This window comes from Callorhinus ursinus, unplaced genomic scaffold (assembly GCF_003265705.2).
Source record: "Callorhinus ursinus isolate GAN/ISIS: 27379988/994484 unplaced genomic scaffold, GSC_fseal_2.0 scaffold10, whole genome shotgun sequence".
Classification (NCBI taxonomy): domain Eukaryota; kingdom Metazoa; phylum Chordata; class Mammalia; order Carnivora; family Otariidae; genus Callorhinus; species Callorhinus ursinus.
This window is the reverse complement of record NW_027397072.1, coordinates 40,190,268-40,214,476: the sequence shown is the minus strand read 5'-3', so window position 1 is coordinate 40,214,476 and position 24,209 is coordinate 40,190,268. Positions and strand designations below refer to the sequence as shown.

Genomic DNA, 24,209 nt, shown 5'->3' with positions numbered 1-24,209 from the left:
CCCCCAGCCCCCCTCCCCCCGCCCCCAGCAGGCTCCTCTCTGGGTCCTCCAGGTTTCCCAGAGGCCTCTGGGCCCTGAGCCAGGGAGGCCCCCCATGGACTCTCCTGCCTCCGCTGGGGAGGGCCCCGCACGTCCTCCCCGCCAGCCAGTCACGGCCGCTGCCACGGTAATTGGACGTTGCATTCCTGGGAATGATTTAACGTGGACCAATTAGATGAAATCCTCATCAAGCGGGTGAGAGAGGAAGCGCCACTGGCTACTGGCAGGGCGGCTTTCCTCTGGAAAGTGACACGGGTAAATTAAGGGCCTGATTGATGGCTCCATGCAGGGCTCTGTGACAAAGGAGGTTTATAAACTCTGGGTGAACTTCCCATGGCATTCGGGCGGCCCGGAGGTGTGGATGGGCAGGGTGGGCAGGCGCCGTTTGCTCCCAATCCACCCCTCAGCCCCTCACCTCCCCCCGCACCCCCCTCATGCGCTGAAACAGGAACGCTGACCCTTCCCTTCCCTGTTCCTTGATTGGAGCAGATAGAGTCCTGGGCTGGGGAGCACGGAAGGGGAGTGGGGTGAAGAAGATGCCCAGCAGAGATGAGCTTTTGGCTCCCCCTGAAATCCCTTCAGGTCTAAGACACCTTAGAGACCATCTGGTCCAACTCCCCATTGCCCCGATTAGGAGACTGAGGTGGCAGATTGTGGTTCGGGGCATCCAAGTCCCTCCTCATCACCTACCAGCTGTGTCATCTTGGACCCATTTCTCCACCTCTTCGAGCCTCGGTTCTGTTGCTGATAAGTGGGCGTGGTAGGAACGTCATCAGTGATTTCTCTGGCCCTTTCCGGCCTCCGTGCCCAAGTGGAGGTCTTGCCTCTCCTCGGAAGAGCAGGGGGTATCCTGCGTCCCCTCCTGCTGGGTGGCTGTCCCAGGGGCTGTGCCTGCAGTCAGCACTGCCAGGAGGACGTAGATGGACAGGGTCTACGACGACTTGTCCAGTCCCAGTGTTCTGCCCTGGCAGGCTGGGGGTTCATGGGGCCACCCTGTTTCTGTGGCTTATGCTTTCCTGCATGTCTGTCACCGTGCAGGTTGGTGAGTCCTGAGGTGTCCTCAGGGAGGGCCCAGTGACCTGTCCAATGGCCCTGAGTGGCTGGGGCAGGCCACCATTCTGTTAACCGGAACCAGGGGGGCTGGTGTCCCTGGACATTCACTTAATGATTCATTCATTCAATGTTTATTGCGCATGTGCAGTGAGCTCCACACTGGGGCTTGGCCCTCCATAGTCCCTGTAGACAGAGTGGATGGATTGAGGGCTCAGATCGAGCCTCTGTCCCCCCTCCCCTGTGGCCACTGAGGGTTTGGGGATGGGAGTGAGCCAGGCTTACATCCTAAGGAGAGAGAGGGAAAGCAAAGAAGGGAAGAAACTAGAGAACGCGTGCCAATATAAGTAAGTGGCTCAAAGGAAGTCCTCTGTAAATGGGAGCTGTGACGGGGGTGACCCTCACCAGCGCGACTGATAGCAATTTCAGTTTTCCCCTCGATGGCGCCCTCACAGTGAATGTGTCCTCAAGAGGCCGGGTGACCCTTTCTCAGGACACCTCAGTGAGAGATTGTGCGCAGCGTCCTCTGAGATCCCTTGTAGTTCTAATGAGCTGCCTTGACGCCCCCCCCCCAGCCCCAGACCTATGTTAAGAATGGGATTTAAAGAGAATTCAGCCCCCCCACCTCCTGCCAGGCCTCAGGTGCCCCCTTTTGCCCATCTCAGCCCTTCCCTGCCAGGGCTGGAGACCTGCATCCCTTGACCCGTGGGTCCTCTGTCTCTGGGCCTCATAGGACAAAACTTTGAGGGTTCAGAGCCTCGTTTGGAAGCCAGGGTCATGCAGAGAGGCCTGTGTCGGAGGCTGCCCAGCCCAGGGATGGGGGTGGGGGTTGGGGTGGGGGGGGTTGTCGTGGGGGGAGGGGTGGATGGGCCCTAGAGAGCTCAGTTCTGACTCTGTAGTTGGAGATAGTGCACGCTAAGCACCTGGCTCTGGGCCATGTTTCTGCAGCTCCTGTTTTTAAAGCAGCAACTCCTGGGAGCTTCGGAGGAGGAGGAGGAGGAGGAGGAGGAGGAGGAGAAAGAGGAAGAACAGCAGGACTGTTTCACACCTGGGCTGGGGTGGGGGGGGCGGGCAGCGAGGCCGGGAGGGAGGCTAACCAGACCTGCAGAATAAGAAAGGACCAATTTCCCACAATCCAGGGTGCCCCTTTCCAGCGACTTTAACCTCTGGAGTAATAATCAGAGTAAGCTAACGGCTACTAACATTGACGGCATAATTTCAACCCTGGTGCTAAATGGCCAGCAAATCTGTGCCCTCAGGGTTGCTTGCAGGCCATTTGGGGATGGGGAGAGAAAAAATGTCATGATGCACTGAGTTCAGGGCTATTCCGGAAGCCTGGGCGGAGATTAGGGGATTAGGGCCCCCTGGGGCTGTGCCAGCTGTGGGGAGGCCGGAGGGAGGCTGGCTCTGCAAGGCTGGGAAGTTGCTCCTTACCCTGTGGGTGCTCTGTCCTGGAGGAAGCGCTGAGGCTGGTGCGGCTCCGTCAGACTTACGTCTTCCCTCTTTTCCTGCTGCTTTCTAGACAGGGGAGGCTTTTCTCGGTGATGGCAGGTCCCATCTCATGTGCAGACTTCGTAGCTTTGGTGCTGGGGACAAGCTGAGGTGGTACATTGGTTGTGGGTTGGGGGTCACTGGAGCCAAGGGTGTTTCGAGGGGCCCCTTACTGTCTGAGCAGCTGAGCCCAGGCCTTGGACAGGACCTGGTGGCTCCTGCTGTGTATGTGGACCGTGCCCAAGCCCCAGAGCTCACGAGGCAGAGTGTCAAGAGCTCCTGCTCTGGCTGGATCCAGCCGCCTGTGTGCAGGGCCTCCTGTGTCCCCAGAGTGTCCACCGAGGGGCACTGCCCTGGCTCTCTCCCTACCTGTATGTACATAGTCACCCCCACTGGGGCCTCAGGGTCTACTTCTGTAAGGTAAGTTGTCACCAGAAGTGATTTCTAAGGCGTTTTGGGGTCAGGCTTTCTGAGTTGAGGTCCCTCAGCTCCTTTTTCTGTCTGAATGACTAAACGCCTCACTCTTACTTTCCCTGTGCTCTGTGTGGGCATTTCACACAGATCTAAAAGTTGCTCCCAGAGACTGCTGGGACCCCCGTGCAGTGCATCCCAAGAACGCTGATAATACCTGAGGTTCTTAGAGCCTGGATTACATGCCGGGCACGGTGCTTAGGTCTTGTGATGGATCGCCTCGTGACTCTTCCCGCCAACCCTGCGAGGTGGGTACCGGTGCTGTCCCATTGCCCAGATAACAAAGCTGAGGTTCAGAGCCTGAGGAACTTGACCAAGCTCCCTTAGCCAGTGAGAGAGGTGTGCCGTGGCCCCTGCCCTTCCCTGTCCTGCCTCCCACATGGAAGTGGGTGTGCGAGAGGAGCTTCTCTTTCCATATCCTCCCAGCCAAGTTACTGAGTTAAATACCATTTGCCTTCAAAGCCCATAGAGTCCATCTATGCTGGGAAGAAAAGGGGGGGTGGGTGGGTGGGAAACCACCATCAAATTCCCTTCTAGTCATAAAAATGGATGCAATATATTTTTTCTGGCATTCCAATTACATAGACGTTTGTCGCCAACTGTTTGGTCTAACACGGAGTGTTCTCTCAGCTGCCGTTTCTCCTCTCACATTTGACATCATTAGTCCACAGGTCTGGCAGGCACTGGGCTGGAGGGATCACTGGCTGGGGAGCCTCACAGGTGAGCTGGGAGCCAGCTTCCCCCCGCCCCCGGAAGGCAGAACTCGGCCCTCTGATGTTCCCCTGGTGGTCCTGGTGGGGGGGGGGGGTAGAGGCAAGGTGCTGCTTTCCTCCCTCCTCTCACACTCTCTCCACCCCCTCTTGTCCCCTTCTCCAAATTGCGCCCCTCCTGACATGCACTCACAGACCCCTCCCTTCTCCCCAACATGGAGCTTTGGGCATAGCAAGAAAGAACCAACCACTCATGATCAGAGAGCCACAGAGACATGGGAAGAGCCCTCTGATGCTCTAACTGATCACCCTTGGGGATGCAGAGACACTTCAGAGAACCCTTTCCCCCCGGAGCACCTCTTTGAGCCAGGGTGCTCCTCTGGAAATCCCTGAAGAGGCTCAGTGACCCTCGGTTCAGAATGCTGGAGGAAGGGTGTCTGTGTAGGTGGGAGTTAAGTTGAACCCTACCGTTCTTTTCAGTTCTCTGTGGTGCTGGCATTTAACTTTAAGGCATATGAAAGCATAACAAGGAGACCCTCAGCGAGACTGTAAAGTGGGAGAAGAATAGAGCTTTGGGGCCGGAAACCTGGGTTTGAGTTTTGACACTGGCACTGTCTAGCTGTGTGACCTTGGGCATGTCACTTAACCTCTCTGATTCCCACCCCCCATCCTCTCATCTGTAAAGTGAGAACCACATGCCTTCCTTGCCACCTTGCTGGAAGGATTAAACAGGGTCCCATTTGAGAAAAGGCCGGCGCATTCTCAGTGAGTGCCAGAGAGGAAATGTCAGGAATTTACAGCAGTAAGATAACAACTTCCTGTGGAACCCCACGAAGGACTATCTCAGGAAGGGGCAGTGCCTGGGGTGGATGAATGACTGATCAACCAAAAGGCAGATAAGGATGAATAGCTTTGAATGGGGGACCAGTCCCTCGCTAGCACTTCAACCAAAGCCCTGGTCCTGTACCGGTAAGGGGAGGTGAGCGTGCAGCCAACCCAGAAATTCCCGGGCTTTTGAAGTTCATGGATTCATACCACAAAACATGCCTCATGTTTGGTTGTGCACAGTCATAAGGCTGATAAACTGTCGCCAACAGCCGTGTCGACGGTGTGCTAAGTGTCCATGGTCTCCCCGACACTGCACATACGTTATCTGTACCTCATATTACACTAACCCTGCAAGTGAGGACCACTTCCCCTGTTGCACAGAGGGGAAACTGAGGCGGAGGGGGTGGCACATGAGCAGGGCCACGTGGCTAACAAGTGGTGGAGTCGGTTCGAGCCTGTGTCTCTTTGGTTCCAAGCCCCATGCTCTTCAACTCTGAAGGCCTGCCGGGCCCTCAAACTCGCCTGCTGCCCCGCGGGGTGGCCCTCACCTGGAGGCCCCTCCGCAAATAGGCAAATAGCTGGGTGCTGCGCCTCGCCCGGAGCGGCCGCTCTTACGTAAGCAGCCGGGCTGCAGCACGTGGAGGCTCCATTCAGCTGCAGGGAGCCAATAGCCCGCCGGGGGCGGCGCTGGGGGTGGCGCCGGCTGGGGTGGGCCGGGGGTGTAGTCAGCCCCCAGCACCCCCAGCGCTGCCCCGCCGGCCAGGCCTGACACCGGGTTACGTCGCCTGGCGGCCTCTGGCTGCAGCTGGGAGCACGCCTGGTTCCCATTCGGGCCGCTGTGGTTTTGATTAGCTGTTCTGCGGGGCGGGCCTGGCGGCGAGTCCATGGGAGCTCCGCGGGAACAGAGGGCCCCCCGCCCGGCCGCCGCGGCCCCCCCTCCTGGCAGCCCCAGACTCCAGATGTTCCGAGCGCTCGCTGGGAAGGCCTGCTGGCGCCACGGAGGGCAGAGGGCAGGGAAAGCACGCGAGCTGGAAGCCCAAGCACTCAGTCACCGCAGGCCCTGGCAGCCCGCCCAGCCCGCTGCTGGCACATTCCCCAGCTCTCCCCTGGCCATCTGTTCCCAAAAAACCCTTTCAGAGCCTCATCATCACTCAGGATACAACAGCGCGAGCAGCTGGTTTGGAGGCAGAAGGGAAAACCGTGCAAAAGGTCCTTTGTGAGAGAGGAAACTCACTTATGAATAACAGGGCTGGACGCCGTAAAAGTTGGCGGCTGGGAGCCTTGTTTCTCAGGCGCCGCTGTTTTCTCTGGACTTTTTATCTCCAGTTTTTATTTTGTTTCCCCTCGTTTTCTTTTTATGTTGCTTCTTCCTCCTCTTACACCACTTACGACTTTTCTTCCTCCTCTAAGGTGCCCGAAGACCACCTAATTAGTTCTCCTGGATGCTGCCAGACCCTCTTCCTTCTCGAAACTGTTGAAATTGGGGATCATTGGAAGGGACTGTTTTCATAAAACCTGGGCTGGAGGGGACAGACGGGAAGGAAGGGGCCTGAGAGGGACACTGTGGGCAGGGCCCAGCCGTCAGTGTTCGGGTCTTGGACGAGAGGCAGAGAGACGCCAGAGATAATGCGGAGCGCCCCCCCCCCCCAATCAGCTCCTCAGAGCAACACAGAGGTGCTTGGGGGAACACAGTGGCGTTAATAAACACCCTCGTGCTCGGGCCCCTCGGCTGATTGCACTATGACATGAAGCTTTTTTAAGAACTGGCTGTCTCTGCCAGGAGCTTCTGGGAGATGTCTGCCTGGAATCTGGGCACCTCCTGGAGCAGTCACCGGGTGGCCTGCCCGGAGCCCGCGGGGTGCTGGGGCAGGGCTGGCAGCGGGGACACCAGCGGGGAGGAAGGGAGATAGCAAGGCATGGCCCACCTTCCTCATACCCCCTGGAGCCTGGATGTGGAGCTGAGAGTCAGGCAGGGGGCTGCCAGGTGGAGGTGGGGAAAGGGATGCCTCCCAAGTGTTAAAGGCTGGTGATTTCATGGCGGGGGCATATCAAGGCCAGGGGACCGGGAGTCTCCACTTTCCTTTCTCAATTCCCTGCACCCCTTTTCCACTGTCCCCCCACCCCCATCCCAACAGACCCAGAAGCTCTGGGGCCCCTCACCACAGCAGTGGGGAAAGCCTGACATCCCGCTTGGGGGTGGGGGCTGGCTTCTTCCAAGCCAAGGACTCTGGGCATTGGAGGGCCATCTGTGTGTCTCATCTGCCTTGTACCCAGGCCCCTGCACTTCATTCCTTTGCCCTCCTTTCCTCTCTCCTTCCCTCCCCATTTTAGTTGCAGAGAGGCACCTCCGGAAAGGCCAAATATTTATGTTTATTGCAATTTCAGGGCCATTAATCTCACCGTCTGAAGGGCTATGAGCGGGCTGAGATCTACCCTCCCTGCTTGGTCTCAGTGGGCAGGTGTCTGGGTCTGGACTCTGAAGCTCGCCTCCACTCTGCCCTGGGGCTCTGTGACTGGGTGGCCTTGCTCAAGTGTCCTATCTGGAAGATGCCCAGCCTGCCTCCTGGACCTGCTCAGGGATGGATGCACAAAGTATGTGAAATTGTCTTGTCAACTCTCTCCTCCCTCCCATGTCTTCTGCCTGAGAAACTGGTCTTCGTAGGGCCAAAGGTGAGGAGAGCCTGGGCAAGGAGGAGTGACCACTGGCCCCAGGCCCCTGGTTGTAATGTGGAGTCAGCCCAGTGACCAGAAATTGCTTTCCAGCCCTGAGGCTTTCAGAGGACAAGGGAGGCAGGAGGACAGGCCTGCCCACCGCCCAGACTTGAGCCCCTGTACCCAGCACAGCTGGAGGCCTGGAGACCTCGGTTCCTCGCCTGCCCTTGAGCCCGTTATCTCCTTTCCACCCGCCGTAGCAGACCAGAAAGCTGGTTCTAGGGGAAAATATTAATCCCTGCCTTCCTTGAGCTCCTAGTAAAAATATTTCTGGAGGGAGAAGTAGGAAGCCATTCCTTCCTTCAAGACCCTCCTGCTCTCCACCCAGAATTCACAGCCCACTGGGACCTGGCCCAGCTGCCCAGCCGCTCCAACTCAGTCGGCCCCCACCTGAGCTCCTCCTAGCAGCTCAGCCACAAGCCGGGTCTGACTGCCTCGATCCCTGCTCAGGACCCTCAGGGGCTCCCCCCAGGCCAAGAGTAGAGGCCACACCCCTCCCCCAAGTGACCTGGCTCCAGCCGGTCACTCCCCGTGTCCCAATTTACACTCTAGCAACAAGGAACTCCTCGCCCAAAGGGGCTATTTTTGGTCTCTGTGCTCATGTTGTCCCTTCTGCCTGGAATGCCCTTCTCCCCTGTCTGTCTGGCTAACTCCTGCTCATTCTAGAAGGCTCAGTTCCTCCTGGAAGCCCTCCCTGACCCCTACCCAGCCTCCTCCTCAGGGCCTCACAGCGTGGCCGTGCTGCAGCCTTTACCACAGGGGTGTGTATAGTCTACTTCAGGAACGTGTCCTGTGATACACTGTGAAGTAGTGATATAAGAGGGTCTATTGTGTGATCTACTGGAGCTTGTGTTATGTCATTACATGATATTTTTAGCTGGTACGTTACATGATATATTACGTGATATTGTAACCCCTGCCCTACATTTAGTCATACAGTGTTTGTGTAGTGTGCTTCTCTAGCCAGACTGGGTGGCCTTTCACTTTTGTGTCCCAGCTTCTGGCACATAGTAGGCCCCCAAATAATGATGCACCGTTCCTTCAACTAAAATCCACATAGCGGGCAGGGGCTGAATCTTCCTATGCTGAAGGCAGAGACTTGAGGGAAGGATAAACTAGGGGCTTCAGGACACAACCAGAGAAATGCCCCTGTGTTCCCTCAGGCCCCTGTTTGGGGAGCTTGTGTCCTTATTCTCTTGAATCAGTGAGGAAAGCTTTGCAATCAGATCACAGGACCCCCTCAAGCTGCAACTTAAACTAAATAGGGGCTCCTGTTTCTCAGGAAAGCTGAAGGGAGGTGGCTGCTTCCTGGGCTCCAAGGCTTCTTTTGGTCTTTGCCTCATGGCTGCATAGTGGCTGCCACAGCACTGAGCACTTCATTCTTATGCTGCATCCAAAGGCAGGACAGGAACTTTGCTGGAAAGAGCATTTCCCCTCATCAGTTCAGTCGCCCTGCCCAGACATCCCCTACCTGCCCTGGAAGAAGGGGTGCCCCCCTGTAACTGAGAAAGGCACTAGGATCTCTCAGCTGGGAGTGCAGCAGGCTTAAATAGCCACGTGGCTCCTCCCTGGAGGATTGACCCTGTTTTGTGACAGGGTGGTTTTCTTCTCAGTGGGCCTAACCAGGGTCACCACCTTAACCACACACACTTCACCATGGCTCCGCAAAGTCAGAGCCAGTAGCTCCATTTTCAGCTGCCGGCACTGAGGTTAAAAGAACCTGGGGGGCCAGGCCAGGCCACTAGTGACCTTGTACCTCTCTGCACTATGCCTTAGAGTTTGCAGAGCCCTCTCGTGCCCCTTACTCGCTTGACTCCTACAGCAGCTGCCCAGGATGCACATTTCTAACCATGGCAACTGGATGGGGAGGCTGGGACCCAGAGGTGAAGTCACCCAGCTCAGACAGCTGGGCAGGCCGGGTGGGGTGAGGCATGCTCCTCAGCCCCAGACACAGGTGCTTCTGAGTCTAGACCATCTCTGTCCTCTGCTGCCCCCAGGGTGGGAATGTGAACTGCAGAAGGTGTCTGCCAGTGCAAGACCCCAGGGGCTGGGACATGTGGGTCTGAATGTCAGCCCAGCCACCCCTCTGCACCCAGTGACTTAGAGAAGGGATACCAGACTCGGCTGCCCACCTAGGACTTGATTCCATTGCCAGGCAGAGGACACCCTGTCTGTCCCTCTGCTGTCGTGTGTGTGTGTTTGTGTGTGTGTGTACGCACAGGTGTCCTGGTGAGTCTGTAGGCACCATCTGTCAGGGTCGTGTGGGGGGGTCTCCTACATGGTGGGTTGAGTTCCTGTCCAGGGGGTAGAAGGTGTGGCTGAGAACCACCCGCCCACTGCACGACCCTGACACTCCCCTGCCCCTGCATCCCCACCACACACAGCACGTGCCTGGGCAGCCAGTGTGGTTATTTGCGAAAGGTTGACCCGCTTCGGCCCACTCTCGGCATAGACACACAGCGATTCTTACTTGTTCAGTCTCTTTAGTTACATAAGCAGAAAAAGATGAAGAAAGCATGAGGGCCCTGCACATTTATTTAAGAATAAATACTTTAGAGTGTTTACTATGTACCAGGCATTGTTCTGGGTGCTGGTCACTTCAGAGAACAAAACAAACAAAGGCCCCACCCCTTGGAGTGCAGAGTTCAGGGACACAAAGGCCATGCATAAAAGCTCATGCGAGAGCCCCAGGGGGTCTTCTCCAGAGTCCACTACCCTTAATCTCTGCCCAGTTCTTACAAGCTTGACTCCTTGGTGTCTCCGACCAGAGCAGCTGAACAGAAATAACCCATTGAAGTGGGAGGCCAGCTCCTGGAGCAGGTGCAGGGACAGCACCTGGAGTCACAGCCGGTGCCCTGATGGTGTGGGAAGAAACAGAAAAGCAAAAAGAGGAATGCCAGACACTTTGGAGGGCCAAGAGACTCGTGCCATGTAGTGTCAGGGGGGAGGGGGCCCCAGAAGCCTCAAGGACCTGGGGAGTCTCCTGTGGCCTGATGTTTCTGGGCTTGACCTTGGGTTGTCAAGAGGAAGCTAAAGTACATCCAGTAACGTCTGACTGGGAATGCGGGGAAGTGCATCAGTTATCGGGAAGGGACCTGTCCAAGCTGTTTGGCACAGAAAACACGAGGCTTCCTTTCTCTGGGGAACTCTGCTCCCGGGGAAGGGCTGGTTCTAGGATGTCAGTGCGGGGAGGGCAGGGCTCCTTGTCTCTTTGGCTCATTGCAGAATCCCCAGTGCTTCAAAGGGAGCGGGCACGGTGTAAACACGCAGTGGATAGTTGCTGAATGAACTGAGGGGTGGAGGGCTTTCCAGTTGCTGTCCACAGCGTCTAACAGGCAGCTCCTCTGCGCCCAGTACAGCCTGGGACCCTGGCAGGCTGAGGTGCAGATGCAGTCCTGCCTCGGCGAGCTAATGGGGCAAATGGCAGGGAGACACGCACACGCGCACGCGCACACACACACACACACACGTGCACTCTGACATGGGGCTGCCCAATGCCCAGTGCTTTGCATTGCCACTGTTGTGCTCCTGAATCCTCCCTACAACCTTGTGCAGTAGATCACGGTTATTACCGTTTTATAGGTGAAGAAACGGAGGCACAGAGAGGTGAAGTAACTTGCTCCAAGTCACACAGCTGGTAGAATGGGGAAGTCAGGATTCAGACAGAGGCCGTGTGATGTGCTCCTACGACAGGGCTTACTTCCTGTGAGTAGGTGTGTGTGTGCACGTGCATGTGGGTAAACTATTCAGTTCTCTTCCAGTCTTGGCCTTTCCCTGGTGCAGCTGGAAGCTACTTTTGGGTCGTCGCTGAAGGACAGGCAGGGTGGCAGTGGGTAAGGAGCCCTGATCAGAGATACCCCACCCTGGCCTGGATCCCACGGTGCCTCCAGAATCTAGCTGTGAGGGGCCTAGGGTGAGAAGGGGCAGGGGAGGTGTTTTTCTCACCTTAAAACTGCATTTGCACAGTTTTTATGGAAATCACTTGATTTTGGGGGGCTGTCTGGGGGCCTCATGACCACCTATTATTTCCCCCCCTTGGTCCTGAAATAGCCACAGCTAGGCTTCTTCCTGGGGTGTCCTGGAGACACCCTGCGGTCTTTGCAAAGACTTGCTGGCCAGCACTGGGCAAGAACTGGCTTGTCTGCTCGGTGTGCCGTCACCCCAGCTGTCAGCTGCGGTGAGGACTGGGGAGGGAGGCACCGAGGATGCAGAGGAGTGGTGGGGAGCGATCCCCAGCTGGGGAAGAAGCGGGCCTGACGGGGATCTGTCGACACGATGGTTAGGTGTGAGTGTATGTGTGTAGTGTGTGTGGGAGTGAGGGGTGAGAGTCATGGGTGAGGGCCGACCGGGGAGCTGCCAGGGAGCAGGGCCGTCCTCATCTGGCTGGGCCACCTGTCTGCCCAGCTGTCCACTCCCCTCCTGTCTGAGTGCCTCCTCTGGTTGTGGGGGCAAGGTCATGGGCTCCTTGGGCTCCTGGGGTCTGGCAGAGCAGTGGGTAGCCAAGTGGAATTGGCTGGACAACATCGCAGAATGGGAAGCAGATGGGAAGCTTGCGGCAGCTGGGCCTCAGGCCCTCTTTCGGGCCAGCTCGACCCTCACAGTGCCCTGTGCTCTGCGTGGGGTGGGGGCCAAGAAAGACAGATAGGCTGATGGATGGGAGAGAGAAGCAAAGGAGAGGCCAAGAGAGAGTTGGCACAGAGACATGCAGGCGAAGCACGGAGAGAGAAACTGAGAGACTGGCAGCCAGAGAGAGTGGCCTGTAGCCCAAGAAGGCGTCAGCATGGCGGGGGCTGTGGGTCTCCCTGGCCGTCCCTTGCAGGCTCAGTGAGCTCCTTATGGGCTCTGGCCCTGGCTCTGGGAGTGGCAGGCCTCCCAGTGCCAGCCACCTGTCCCTTAGGCTCAAGGGACAAAGGCTGAGATTTTCTTAGAACCCAGGAAGGTGGCGGCTGGGTGGATGGCTTGGGGACTTGCCAGACCTGCTTGCCAGTGAAGAAGCTGAACTCTCCAGAGGTCATGGGGTCTGCCTTGCTGCCCTGCATCCTGGCAGGGTGACCTAGGGAAGCCAGGAAACTGTGCCAGCCTCCATTTCCTCATCTGCGGAATGGGAGCAGTGATGGCCACCTCCCCAGGAGTGTGTAAGACAGCACACGCACAGGAGTGCAGCGTGGCACCTGGCACAAGGCCACCCTCAGTAAATAAATAGTCGCCCTAAGCACGGATTCACTCACTTCTGTCCCTAGGCCTAGGAGGTTAGGGGTGCCGAGGACGACAATGCCTCTTCCTTCCTTCAGGAGTTCATGGTGGAGGTGCTTGGCGTCAGCGAGGGGATGGTGGCCATCATACCACCAGTAATTCATGGCACGGAGGGATGTAGGAGTCCATATATGGTGCCTTGGGAGCACAGAGGAGAAGCACATTTTTCCCACCCTGCAGTGGAGGTGGGGGCTGGCGGCTTAAGAGACTGGACTCCAGTTAGCTCTGATTATCCCGGACTGGGGAGACAGCAGGGACCCGGCCACAAAACCCCGCCCTTTTGGAGGTTATAGTCCAGCTGGTAAGGCTTTAGGACAGCGTGGGGTATGTGGACAGTGCCCTCTCAGTGCTCGCCTGGCTCACCTGGGACCCGGCTCCGCCTCTAGCAGCTTAGCACAGGAGTGGGCCCCAGGGCTACCTGCTTCCAGCCTCAACACTGTCTGATGCGGTAGATCTTTCTTATGTCATGGACTGACTCGGGTTGGAATGGATCCACTGGCCTTGGGAAACAAGGGGCTTAGACTGCTGGACCCACTCATGCTCCCGGCCTGGGGGTCTGGCGCCCGCTGGGTAAGATAGCCTCTTAGCAGCATAGACAGCTATCTGCACACTGTAACCTGGAGCCCCTGGCAAGCTCGGCCGCCCCTTGAGGAGCCAACACAACAGCGACCGGGCAGGTCGACGGTGCGGACCAGCCGCAGTGGTTTGCGGCCTCACCCTGGAGTCACGGTATCAGCTGCCCCAGGCTGGGACTCTGACCCCGTGCCTGTCACAGGGCTGGCGCCCAGTAGGGACTCAGTATGTCTTTGTTGAGTAAATGAATTCTCCCAATTCATGGTCCCCAGGAGGCTTCTCCCTGCTCACCAGGGGCTCTGGCCCCAACTCTGCAACTCTTAGATGGCTGGGACCTCAGAGGGCCCTCCCAGCCCGGACACAGTGGGATCCTTGATTCACACCATGTTCCCGCCCTCGGAACATAGCAGCCAACTCCAACTGCTCATAAATTTCCTGCCTGTCACCCCTGGCGCCCAGGCCAGGCGAGGCAGGAGGCTCTGGGGGTGGGCTGGTCCATACCTGCTTCCAGTTCCCTGGGAAGTTGGGAGGCCAGAAGCCCAGGCCTGTGCCTGTGCCCAGAATAACCTCAGCAGTGCCTGGCCCACGGAGAAGATGGGAAAGCGCATGCGCCAGAGGCAAAGGCGGATGGGCAGGCGCGTTAGGACGCAGGCACCAGCTCACAGTGCAGTTGGCACAACCCAATTCCACTTTCTGAGAATTCTGTGTCGGTGTCAAGGATATGTAAATAATAAACATTTTTTAAAAAATATATAAATAAATAACCCAAACAAACCAACAAAATATACTCTAGAGCTGTGTCTAAGCCTGAGAAAAGTAAAGGAACAACAGTCACCCCACTTTCCCAGTGGGGAGATTGAGGTGACTGAAATTTTTCCCTTCTCTTCACTCTTCTGTACTTTCTACACTGTCTGTAATTAACATGTACTACCTCCGTAATTTTTTAAAAACTTAACTGCTTGGCTGAGATGACATCAGTTCACCCACTGGAAGTGTTCAGCTGAGTGGTTTCTGGTATTTTCGCAGCTAGGTGCAACCATCACCGCAGTGCATTTTAGAACTTTCTTCTCAGGCGAGAAAGACACCCGTATGCTTTAGTTCTCCCTTCCTACCCCACAGTCCCCCCTGCCCCCAGGGAGCCGCTAGTCTGTGGGTTTCCCCACCCTGGACGCTTCATGTGAATGGAATCCGAGGACACATGGCCTCTTGTGACTGGCTTCTTTTCACTTAGCACACTGCTTTTGGGGTCCATCCGTGTTCTAGCATGTATTAGTACCTCCGTCCTTGTTCTGGCTGAATAACATTCCATTGTATGGATACACCATACTTTGGTTATCCAGTCATGGGGTGATGGACATGCCTTATGTAATTTTAGAAATTGTCTTTTTTTTTTTTTAAATCCACCAAAAACAAATTGGTCAATATGACAGTTGGTTCAACATGACTATTTCTGATTACTTGAGGCTTTTCAGACTATGATGCCATCTTTATATTTTCGGATACCCGTTCGTCAAAGGGAGGACCCAGCTTTTTGCAGGGATGTGAACCAGCACCTTCCACGGTGTGCCAGGTCCTGCCAGGGGCATGGCTCCGTTGTCTCATTGACTCTTGGCAACTGGCCTGGAAGGCAGGTACTATTACTGTGTCCTCTTTCAAGATGGGGAAATTGAGGCATGGAGCTATGAGCCCGCCTACCCAGGGCCCTGTGGCCTGCTGACTTAGGGGCCACAGTGGACCCCACAGTTCTGCATTTGCAACCAAACACAAAGGCCCTTCCCAGCCCACATGTTGGTGCACTGAGAAGTGAAAGATAAAATAATACCTAATAGTGTGGGTCTTGAAAATACATCTCCCATGTCCTCCCTGCTTATCTTTTTTTTTTTTTTTAAGATTTTATTTATTTATTTGACAGAGAGAGAGAGAGAGCGAGAGAGAGCACAAGCAGGGGGAGCAGCCGGCAGAGGGAGAGGGAGAAGCAGGCTCCCCGCCGAGCAGGGAGCCCGATGTGGGACTCGATCCCAGGACCCTGGGATCATGACCTGAGCCGAAGGCAGACACTTAACTGACTGAGCCACCCAGGCGCCTTCCCTGCTTGTCTTTCATAGTTTTGCTTTAAAACAACATTTGAAATCTGACTGTTCTTTTTAGAGAAACAAACAAACAAACTGTCAGGATTTCCATTCCATTGGATCCTTTTCTGCATCTGCAAGAATATATCCAAATTGCTAAAATAGAAAAAAAGGATAATTCGAAAATAGTGAAAAATGGTTAAGTAGGTAGAGTGGACTGAAAATGAATATGAAAATCATAAACTGAAAATGAATTTAAAAGGTAAAACACCTGAGAAGGCAGATCGAGTCATTTTTTCAAATGCCCCTAAAGTGGTAAAATTGTGCTATAGTACACAGAAGTGATCGAGAGAGGAAGCCAGTCCTCGTAAAGCCAGAGAAAAACTTGGTAAGCCGAGGAGGTATAATTAGAAATAAAAAAAAAAACGGGAAGTGAACGAAAGTGAAAAAGGTGCAGCACTGTTCCAGGTTTCATAACAATTACCCAAAGTTTCCCTGAAGCATAGGCATATTTACAAAAATGCTAAGTTACATTTGAAACAGGAAACATATTCTGTGGTATATAAAAGCTATAGTAAATAAAATGCCTGTGACTGGAAATATTTATTCACTTGTTCGACAAATATTTATCGAGGTGCTCCTATGCATCCGGATGGTTCTCGGCTCCAGGGCTTCATCAGCAAACAAAACAGACCATGTCCCTGTCCTCGTGGAGCTGATGTTCGGGCGCCACAAATGAATGAACAGATCAAAAGATGATTTTTAAATGTGGTAAACTCAACCACTTTGCCACCCTGACCAAATCCCCTCCATCGAACTCAACACATCAGAACCACGGAAAGGGACCTGAGAGGCCATCTTGTCTAGTCACGTTCAAAGTTTATTTTCACGGCAGACTCTGTTTAAAGGGTATCTTCTGGGGCGCCTGGGTGGTTCAGATGGTTAAGCGTCTGCTTTCAGCTCAGGTCATGACCCCATGGTCCTGGGATCGAGCCCTGCATCGGGCTCTTTGCTCGGCGGGGAGCCTGCTTCTCCCTCTCCCTCTACTGCTCCCCCTGCTTGTGCTCTCTTGTTCTCTCTGTCAAATAAATTAATAAAATCTTTAAAAAACACACACATACAAACATAAAGGGCATCTTCTATGGTAAGGGGCTGGGACTTAGGGGGCTCTTTAGAGCAGTGAGCCAAGAGCCTTTCCCAGCTGTACCCAGAGCCTCGGCCCACAGAGGAAAGACCACCCACAAAAGGCCAGGGCTGGATGGGAGTCGAGAGGCCCTTCTCACATGCTTCTCACATGTGGTGACACAGGATGTCGCCCCCAGTTCCATGAGAAGGGGTCTGTGGTATGGTTGTCACAGTGGGGAGTATTTGTCAGCCATCTCCTCTGTATTTGTAATTACCTGCCTGTAATTAATACACACACACACACACACACACACCCTGCCTCTTCTGAAGGGGCATCCATGGGTTTGTCTCCTATCCCTCAAGCATAGCTGGTCTATGGAAGAAATCTGACTGAGACTGGACCAACCTGCAGCCCCCACTGGGCATTTGGGTTCAGATGCTGAGGCAGAAAAGAAGCAGATACTTGAAGTCCAGGGAAGGGCCACAGGTTGCCTCAAGGTGCAGTTGTGATCACAGAATCAAAAGAATTCATCAGTTAGTGGGTAAATAAAGCCAGGCAAAATTTCTTTACTGCAGGACTTTTCAGAGCCTTTAATATGCTTTCATATATGCAGTGACTTTCCAAGATGGGGCCAAGGTCTGTGGTGTTTCCCAGACTCGTGGGCTATACCTCACCTGTCTAGTATTCTACAGCGGACCCTTTGGGGAGAGTGCATGTCCATGTATATGTACTTATGGTACATATACACACATTCCTTCACTGTATAAGTGAAGGAATTAAAGCACAGAGAGGGAGGGTAAGTTCCCCAAGGTTAATCTCAGAGGAGGTCCTGGCACCTAAAACCTCCTAGTATTCTTCCACCCATGCCTCATTTGACATAAGACTTCCTTGGATGGTTGGTGCATGTGCTGGGATTCCTGCACCGAGGTGGGCGGTGGGAGCCCAGGTCCAGGGTAGACACCAGGGCAAGGGTGGGATGGAGCACTGAAGGTCAGGCTTTGGCGAGAGGAACCGGCTCCGTTGCTCTTGGTTGCTCTTGGGTGGTAGTCATGGCTTCCGCAGGGTCCGAGAGCCACTAGAGGGGTTGGGACAGGCGCCGTGACGGAGTGGCCAGTAGGACAGCTCAGGCGGCTGGCCGGGCCAGCTTTCTGCGCCTTCCCCCAGACCGCAGGCGGGCGGACCGAGAGGGCCCGCCCAGGCAGCCAGCGCCCGGCTGACGCAGGCTGTAAATCACCCCTGGACCACAGACCCCGCGCCCTCCCCATGGGTTTCCTTCCCGCCTCTTAATCCTCCTCCTCAGACTCGTCCCAGGAAGCAGATTCCTGCCGGGGCCAGCCCGCACTCTGCAGGGCGGGCTCAGAGGAGGTGAGCCTGGATGCGGCGCATCAGGATGCTCCTTCCTCCCGCGTTCCTTCCTCCCTCCTCAGCCTCCGTTAGCTGGGCGAACCCCCCTCCTCCTCGGACCCCCACCTCCAGCCCTGCCGCCGGCCAAGCCCAGCGCCCCGGGCCTGCGAGGCTCCCCGGGGCCTGCGGTTGGCAGGCCCTCCAGAACCGTGGTTTGGCGGCATCCTGGCTCCCCAAGCCTGCAGTTGAGCCAGAGCGGCTTCTCTGTGGTAGAATAAACACTGTCGATCCGGATTCAGATCCTGCTGTGGCCAGCTTCCTGCGCCTCCTCCAAACGGTGGCAACAGCTCACCTCTGAGATGGGGGATATGCGAGCAAGCCCCCTGGCGTGGTGGAGGTGCCCCGCAGAGGTTTTGCTTCAAAAACATGCAACTTAGCTGTTTGTTCGGGGTGGTCGCAGGAGTCACAGAGAAGCTGTATTTGGAGCTGCTTCAGTAGGAGCGGGCTGCACCAGGTTAAGGCACTGCCATTATTCTGGCCTGTTCTGGGAGGTCCTGTCCTCACAGACCCTCCCCCACAGCTCCTAAAGCCCCAGCAGCCCCTGTGACCCTGCCCCATCTCCTGCCCCTTCCTGGTAGCAAGTCACACCCTGTGGTCACTGTTCTCAGGAGCAACTGCGAGCCCAGCTGCCAGAGCGAAGGTTCCAGAGGTCAGCACGGTGAGGCCCTTAGAGATGGTCTAACCTCCGTGGTTTCCAAACCGTGCTCCTTAGCACCCTGGGTTCCCAGAGATGTCCCAAGCTTCACACTGGGGGGCATGCACCATGCGACCCCCTTGCCCTGTGTCCCCCCACCCTGCTGCTGCAAATACACCAGACCGTGATTCTCTGTTTTCTGTGTAGGGCTCCCCAGGTCAAACTTCATCTCTACTGCTTAAAAGAGAGTTTGGCAATTATTGACCTGGTCCAGCTGTGTCATTTTATAGATGAGAACGCCGAGGCCCAGAGAAGTTAGGTGACTTGTCTCAGGGACCCCCAGGGGGCAGGTAGATGGGCAGCACCTCGAGTTGGAGGTGCTTGGCTCCAGGTATAGTGCTCTTGTCTGAACAACTGAGGGAAAAGGAGCTGCGGATGACCGTTCCCAGGGGGTGTGACCCGGAGGGTGGTGTGATCAGCACTAGGTATCCCTGAGCTCCCCCTAGCCCCTGCAGCCCTGCCCATTTCCCCAAACTGGCAAAATGAGCAGTGGCTCTCGAATGCAGACGGGGGAGTCAGGGGAGAGGGTGGGCTCTGGGGGCGGCCAGTCCTGGGTTCAGATGCTGGCTCCGTCCCTTACTGAGCCCATCAAGATGCAGTTCCCTGCCTGGGCCATACCAGTCCCTCCTGGGGCAGCAGCAAGGAGTAAGTGAGAGGAGGTGCTGAGGGTGCCAGCACATGGGACCGTTGGCCTTTAGGACACAGGAGTCAGGAGAGTAGGGTTTCTTCTGACCGTTGGTTGTTTCTTTCAGGAGTGACTGGCCCCAGGCTAGGCCAAGGATGCTGCTGTGGGCCCTCTTTCTGGTCAAGCCCGAGGAGAAGGTGAGCTCTCCAAATCCAGCCTTGTCTTCTCCTCCAAGATGCCACCAGATGCTCAGACCACTGCCTCTCAGGGTGAGGCAGGGGCACATCGGCCTCCCTCTCACCCTCCTGTCCCCCCTCAGCCACTCTGGTGACTCCGCACTTTGCCCTCTGCCTGGTGGGGAGGGGAGAGCAAAGCCTCCCCCTTGCCCAGGGCTGCAGAAATTCATTGCCAAAGATTCCACGGAGACGCTGAACAAACTGTGGCGATAACAGCCCACAGTGAGAAGCCACACCATTGCTCTATGACTTTTGCTCCTCCTACTGCCAAAGCCGTCCCAAGCCAAAGACGAGTCAGCAATCCCACTGGAAACTCATGGAAGGGATGGGCATTTGGTGACCATGGAAGTGCTCAACCCTCTGACCTGGAACTCTCTTTCTTTGTACATTGGGCCCTGAGCTGGCTGGGTACAAGATAAACTTTCTGGGGGCGGCGAGAGAGGGCTGGGGGTGCTTGCGTGGAGTGGGGTATGAGGTCCTGGCCCTCTTCTTGCCCTCCCACTGGCTGCCCAGGCCTCTGACCCTGGTTCTGACCTCTGACCAAGGTCCAGGCTCCTTGGGCCCTGAGCGTCGAGGCAAGGGAGGGAGGGGGTGGAAAGAAGCAATATTGACCATCCTGTACCCTACCCCAGGGACTTGCCCCACCAGGGTCACCTAAAGGGTCTTTGTTCCCCAGCCAGCCCAGCCAGCCACTCCTTGCCTGTGGCCCACCCTCCTGGCTGGGAAGACAAGATGGCTCGCTGCATGAAGGCCAGTAGTCTGTTCCCAGTTATGCAGAGGGGCAGAGGGGAAGAAGGGACCAGGGGAATGGGTCAGTAAGTCGGGGAAGGTGCGGCGGTGGGGGGCATGCTCAAAGCCAAGGCCTGTTCCTTCCTTGTGCTCAAAAGGCCAAAGCTGTTCACATCTGTGCTCAACCATCTGCTTCAAATTGAAGTAAAAGCCCCAACATGTAAAGAAAACACTTGCTTGTGTTGAATGGACTCTGTGGGTAACCAGGACTTCGGCTGGTCAGTCGAGGGCCAGTTGTGCGGGAGGGGAGAGGCTGGTCTCGGCCTAGAGGTCGAGGACCCTTCAGGAAGTGGGCAGTGTGTGAGTGTGTGCGTCTGCGTGTGCAAGGGGATAGGGGGCCCTCACCATGACCCCAGCCTGGACTAGTGACCAGGAGGCCTGGTCGGAAACGTGAGGCGCTCTTTCCACTTCAGACCTCACTCACTTCATTCAGCCCAGGGATGCCCTCTCTTGTCTGCTCCTCAGGCCCCTGGGCTGGGGCCGGAGCGTCTGCAGGCCCAGACAGGAGCCTCCTTCCGTTGCACGAGTGTCTCCCAGGCACAACCCTTTGCCAAGGACCAGGTTGTTGGGCGGGCCTGGATCTGGGACAGAAGCAGGGGATCTGGATGGCTCAGAGCACTCCTCAGAGCAAAGGTGCCCTGGAAGCCAGCCAGACAGAGTGGGCTTGGGGTAAGAGCAACAAGGGGACGCTTAAGAAAAGTTGGTCACCTGGGGGCACGTGGGTGGCTCAGTTGGTGAAACGGCTGGCTCTTGGTTTCTGCTCAGGTCGTGATCTCAGGGCCCTGGAATTGAGCCCCGAGTTGGGCTCCATGCTCAGCAGGGAGTCTGCTTGAGGATTCTCTCTCTCTCTCTCTTCCCCCCCTGCCCTTCCCACTGCTCGCACACACACACTCTCTCTTTAAATAAATCTAAAAAGAATAGAAAGGTTGGTCACCTAGGACACCAGGCACAGGTCACAACCCCACTCACTGGTCTCTCTGAATTTCTGAGTAATACCTGTGGCACTTCCTAGGGAAACAGGAGATGTGGACCAATGAGCCTCAAACTTATTGACATAAGAGGACCCTTTCTGTTATTAAAAGGTGGGGACGTACCCCCAACCTGCTGCCAGGGGATCAGACCTATGGCCTTCCCACCCAGAAACAACACATGGCCTCCACTCCCCACCCCTCTCTTGTTCCTGGCCTTCATTACGTACTTCCCTTTCATTCTGAAGCATCTATGGATCATCAGCTGCATATCAGACATCAAGCTAGTTGTTGGCAATAGAGAGATGGATCTCACACAGCACCTGTCTTCACAGAAGTCATGGTTCTGTACAGACAAGCAAATAATTATGATGCAGTCAGATGTCTAAGATGTTGTTGGGAACTTCAGGAAAGAAAAAAACTAATTCTCCCTAGGCAGGTGTCAGGAAGAGCTTTCCTCCAAAGGGGCCATGGGAGTTGGGTCTTGAAGGATGAATAGAAGTTTTCTGTGCAGAGGAATGAGAGAACGGCTTTCTATGCATAGGAACAGTCAGCCCTGGCAGGACATTGGAATCACCTAAGGAGATGATTAAATATTGTTATGAGGTATTTATGCCAAAGTCCCATCCCCAGAAATTCTGATGTATTGGTCTGGGAGCGTTCCCTAGGCATTGGGATTTTTAAAAACTCCCTGATTCCAATGTGCCAGCAAGGCTGAGAGCTACTGGTTTAAGTGGGCTCAGCTCTCGGACATAAAAGCAGTTTAGAATCACTGATACGGGATGCAGACTGGGCCAAAAATGCGGCTGGCTGGATGTGTGTGTGTTTATGGCTCTGTGTGCACATGCACACACACGTATGTATAGGACTGATTAAAAGCCTACGCTTTTCTTTCTTTTTCCAGCTTCCCCACCAGCACAGCAGTTTGTGTTTTTGCACGCACACACACACACATACACTCCTTCTTGTGTCCACACGCACACCCATATACGCACTTGCATATATTCCCAGGGAAGGGAAATCGGTTTAAGATAGATTCAGATTTTCTCGACAGTCTTTTAGATGGTTTTACGTAAGCAACCATTCAAGAAGACCCTCGCCCAAATAAAAATTATGAAGAGCCACCCTCTTCATGTCCCAGTCCAGCTGAGGGTTTTGGTCATGGAGCCCCTGCAGGCTTGTTTGTGGCACACCCTCCTGCTTTGTTGTTTGCTCTGGGTCCCGCGACCCCACATGCCCGTGATGGCTCATCAGTCACCAGCCGCAGAGGGACCCAGGGCACCTGCGCGAGTGTGCCCACACACATGTCTGCGCGTGCACCTCTGTGTGTGTGCCTGGTTCGTGCAGCCCGCGTGCTCCCTGCTCTCCGCAGGACAAAAACTCCAGAGCACGGCTCCAGGACTCAGAGCTTGCTACTCCACCGAGCTTCACAAGGCTCTTCAAAAATTCGGTGCACGGAGGCTGCACTGCTTCCTGGTTCCGGCCTCGGACCATCCCAGAAGAGAGGCTTAAGTTCTGGGGAGGGCGGTCCACAAGCCCCTGGGCCCCCGTCTGGGCTCACAGCTTGGCCAGGGCCCCGGGTGGACTCCATACCCCCTTGGGTCCCTGTGGCCCTCCACTCCGGCCTGAGACCTCCTCCTCCCCTCCCTCCACCACCCCAAGTCCTCCAAGGCCCTGGGCTGTCCTTTCCCCTTTACCGTGCCCTCGCCCCTCCCCCCTTCCTCACCAGCCAGTGAGGAGGAGGGGCAGGACCCAGGGCTGGGGAACTGGGTGACTGTGTGTGGGGACTGAGACAGGAGCTGGAGGAACAGAGGCCCTTTGTGCCCACGGTCTGGGGCAGTGATGTGGGCGCCGCTCGTTGGGCTGAGGCCAGCGCTGTGCTGTGGTCAGCCATGGAGGCCAGCTGGGGGGACTGGGCTCGGCACTTGCCTCCCTCTTGCCATGCTGTTTTCTGAGTGACAAAGTCCTCTCCAGTGGCCCAGTGACAGAACAAGACTTGGACATCTCTGTTTCCTCGAAGGGGATTTGTACTGCCATTTTCACTCTGACCTCTTGCTGTCGCCCCTCCTGCTCAGCTGTGGTCTGTCTCCAGGCTCCAGGGGGACAGGGAGGCATGGAGGGAGCCCTCCCTGGGGAGCATGGGGAGGGGCCGAGGGGAAGGGCAGCTGGCTTCATCCTCCGCTACCCACCCCCATCTTGGTTCTCACCTTGGCACTGGTCTCCCCTCTGAGATCCCGGGCCCCAGACAAGCTCTGTCTGCCTTCCTGAAGCCAGGCACCTGCAAGGAACTTGGATTTACCCACAACGACCTGGTTTTACAGATATTAGGGCACATGTCTAACCTCCAGATGGTGCTATGAATTCCTAGAGGGCAAAGATTGGGTCTAATTCATTTCCAAATCCTCGAAAAGGCCTTGCAAAATGTATATATTGGTTTCTCTGTTAAATGAATAAAAAGTGGAAAATACGGTGATTCACGCATTTCTTTTTCTCCTTCCACAAATAACTACCAAGCAGCTAATTTGTTCAAGACCCTGAGAGAATGGGACACAGGCCTTTTCCAAAACCTTCAAGAGGCTCCGAGGGAGAAGGTCTAGAGCGGAGTGGAGCCTGGGCTTGGGGCTGTTTTGCTCTTTCTGCAGCTGAGCCTTTGGGACCTGAACACCTGCAGAGGACTGCCTCGGAGTGCAGGGGCCTGGCACAGAGCCGGTGGACAGCTCTTGACCGTGTGTGGATGAATGAATGAACGCTGCCATACCCCGCGCCGCCCGCACGGCAGACATCACCCATCAGTGTGGCTCTTCTTCTCCCGGGCTGGAGCTCCTGACAAGGCTCTGGGCAGTCACTATTAATCAGTTGAAGACACGCTCCCCCTTTACCCTCCTGGAGCGAGTTTCAGTGGGAACCCCCTCACGCCAGCCTCCAGGAGCACCACAAGGAAGGTTCTGGAGGCTAGATTCGGAGACCAGCTTCCTTATTGCTCACGGGGCTGTGTGGCGCCCCCTGGCCAGCCTCTCTGTCCCTGATCTGTTCCCGCTGACCCTTCTTCTGCTGTGGCCCATAGAAGTCTCTTTCTGAAGTCCCTCCCCTGGGCCGACCGCGGCCAGGTCGAGGTCCAGGCTCCTTAGCTGCCCATCAGACTTGTCAGGAATGGTCCCTCCTCTCCTCCAG

The 24,209-nt window shown here is 55.7% G+C and overlaps 1 protein-coding gene across 7 annotated transcripts in view; it reads left to right on the top strand.

Moving 5' to 3' along the window:
* Nucleotides 1–23,504, top strand: part of ATOH8 (atonal bHLH transcription factor 8) — a 34,769-nt gene extending 11,265 nt beyond the window's left edge. The window contains exons 3-6 of one of the 7 annotated variants that reach the window (XR_012379757.1): nucleotides 2,038–2,272; nucleotides 3,142–3,299; nucleotides 3,723–3,771; nucleotides 19,173–23,504. Coding sequence is in view for 2 of the 7 variants with exons in the window: in XM_073897454.1 (XP_073753555.1) it covers nucleotides 2,038–2,202 (165 nt within the window). In the remaining 5 variants the exon portion in view is untranslated. The other 6 variants (XR_012379756.1, XR_012379758.1, XR_012379760.1 and 3 more) reach the window with 6 other exon arrangements.
* Nucleotides 23,505–24,209: the final 705 nt, after the last annotated feature.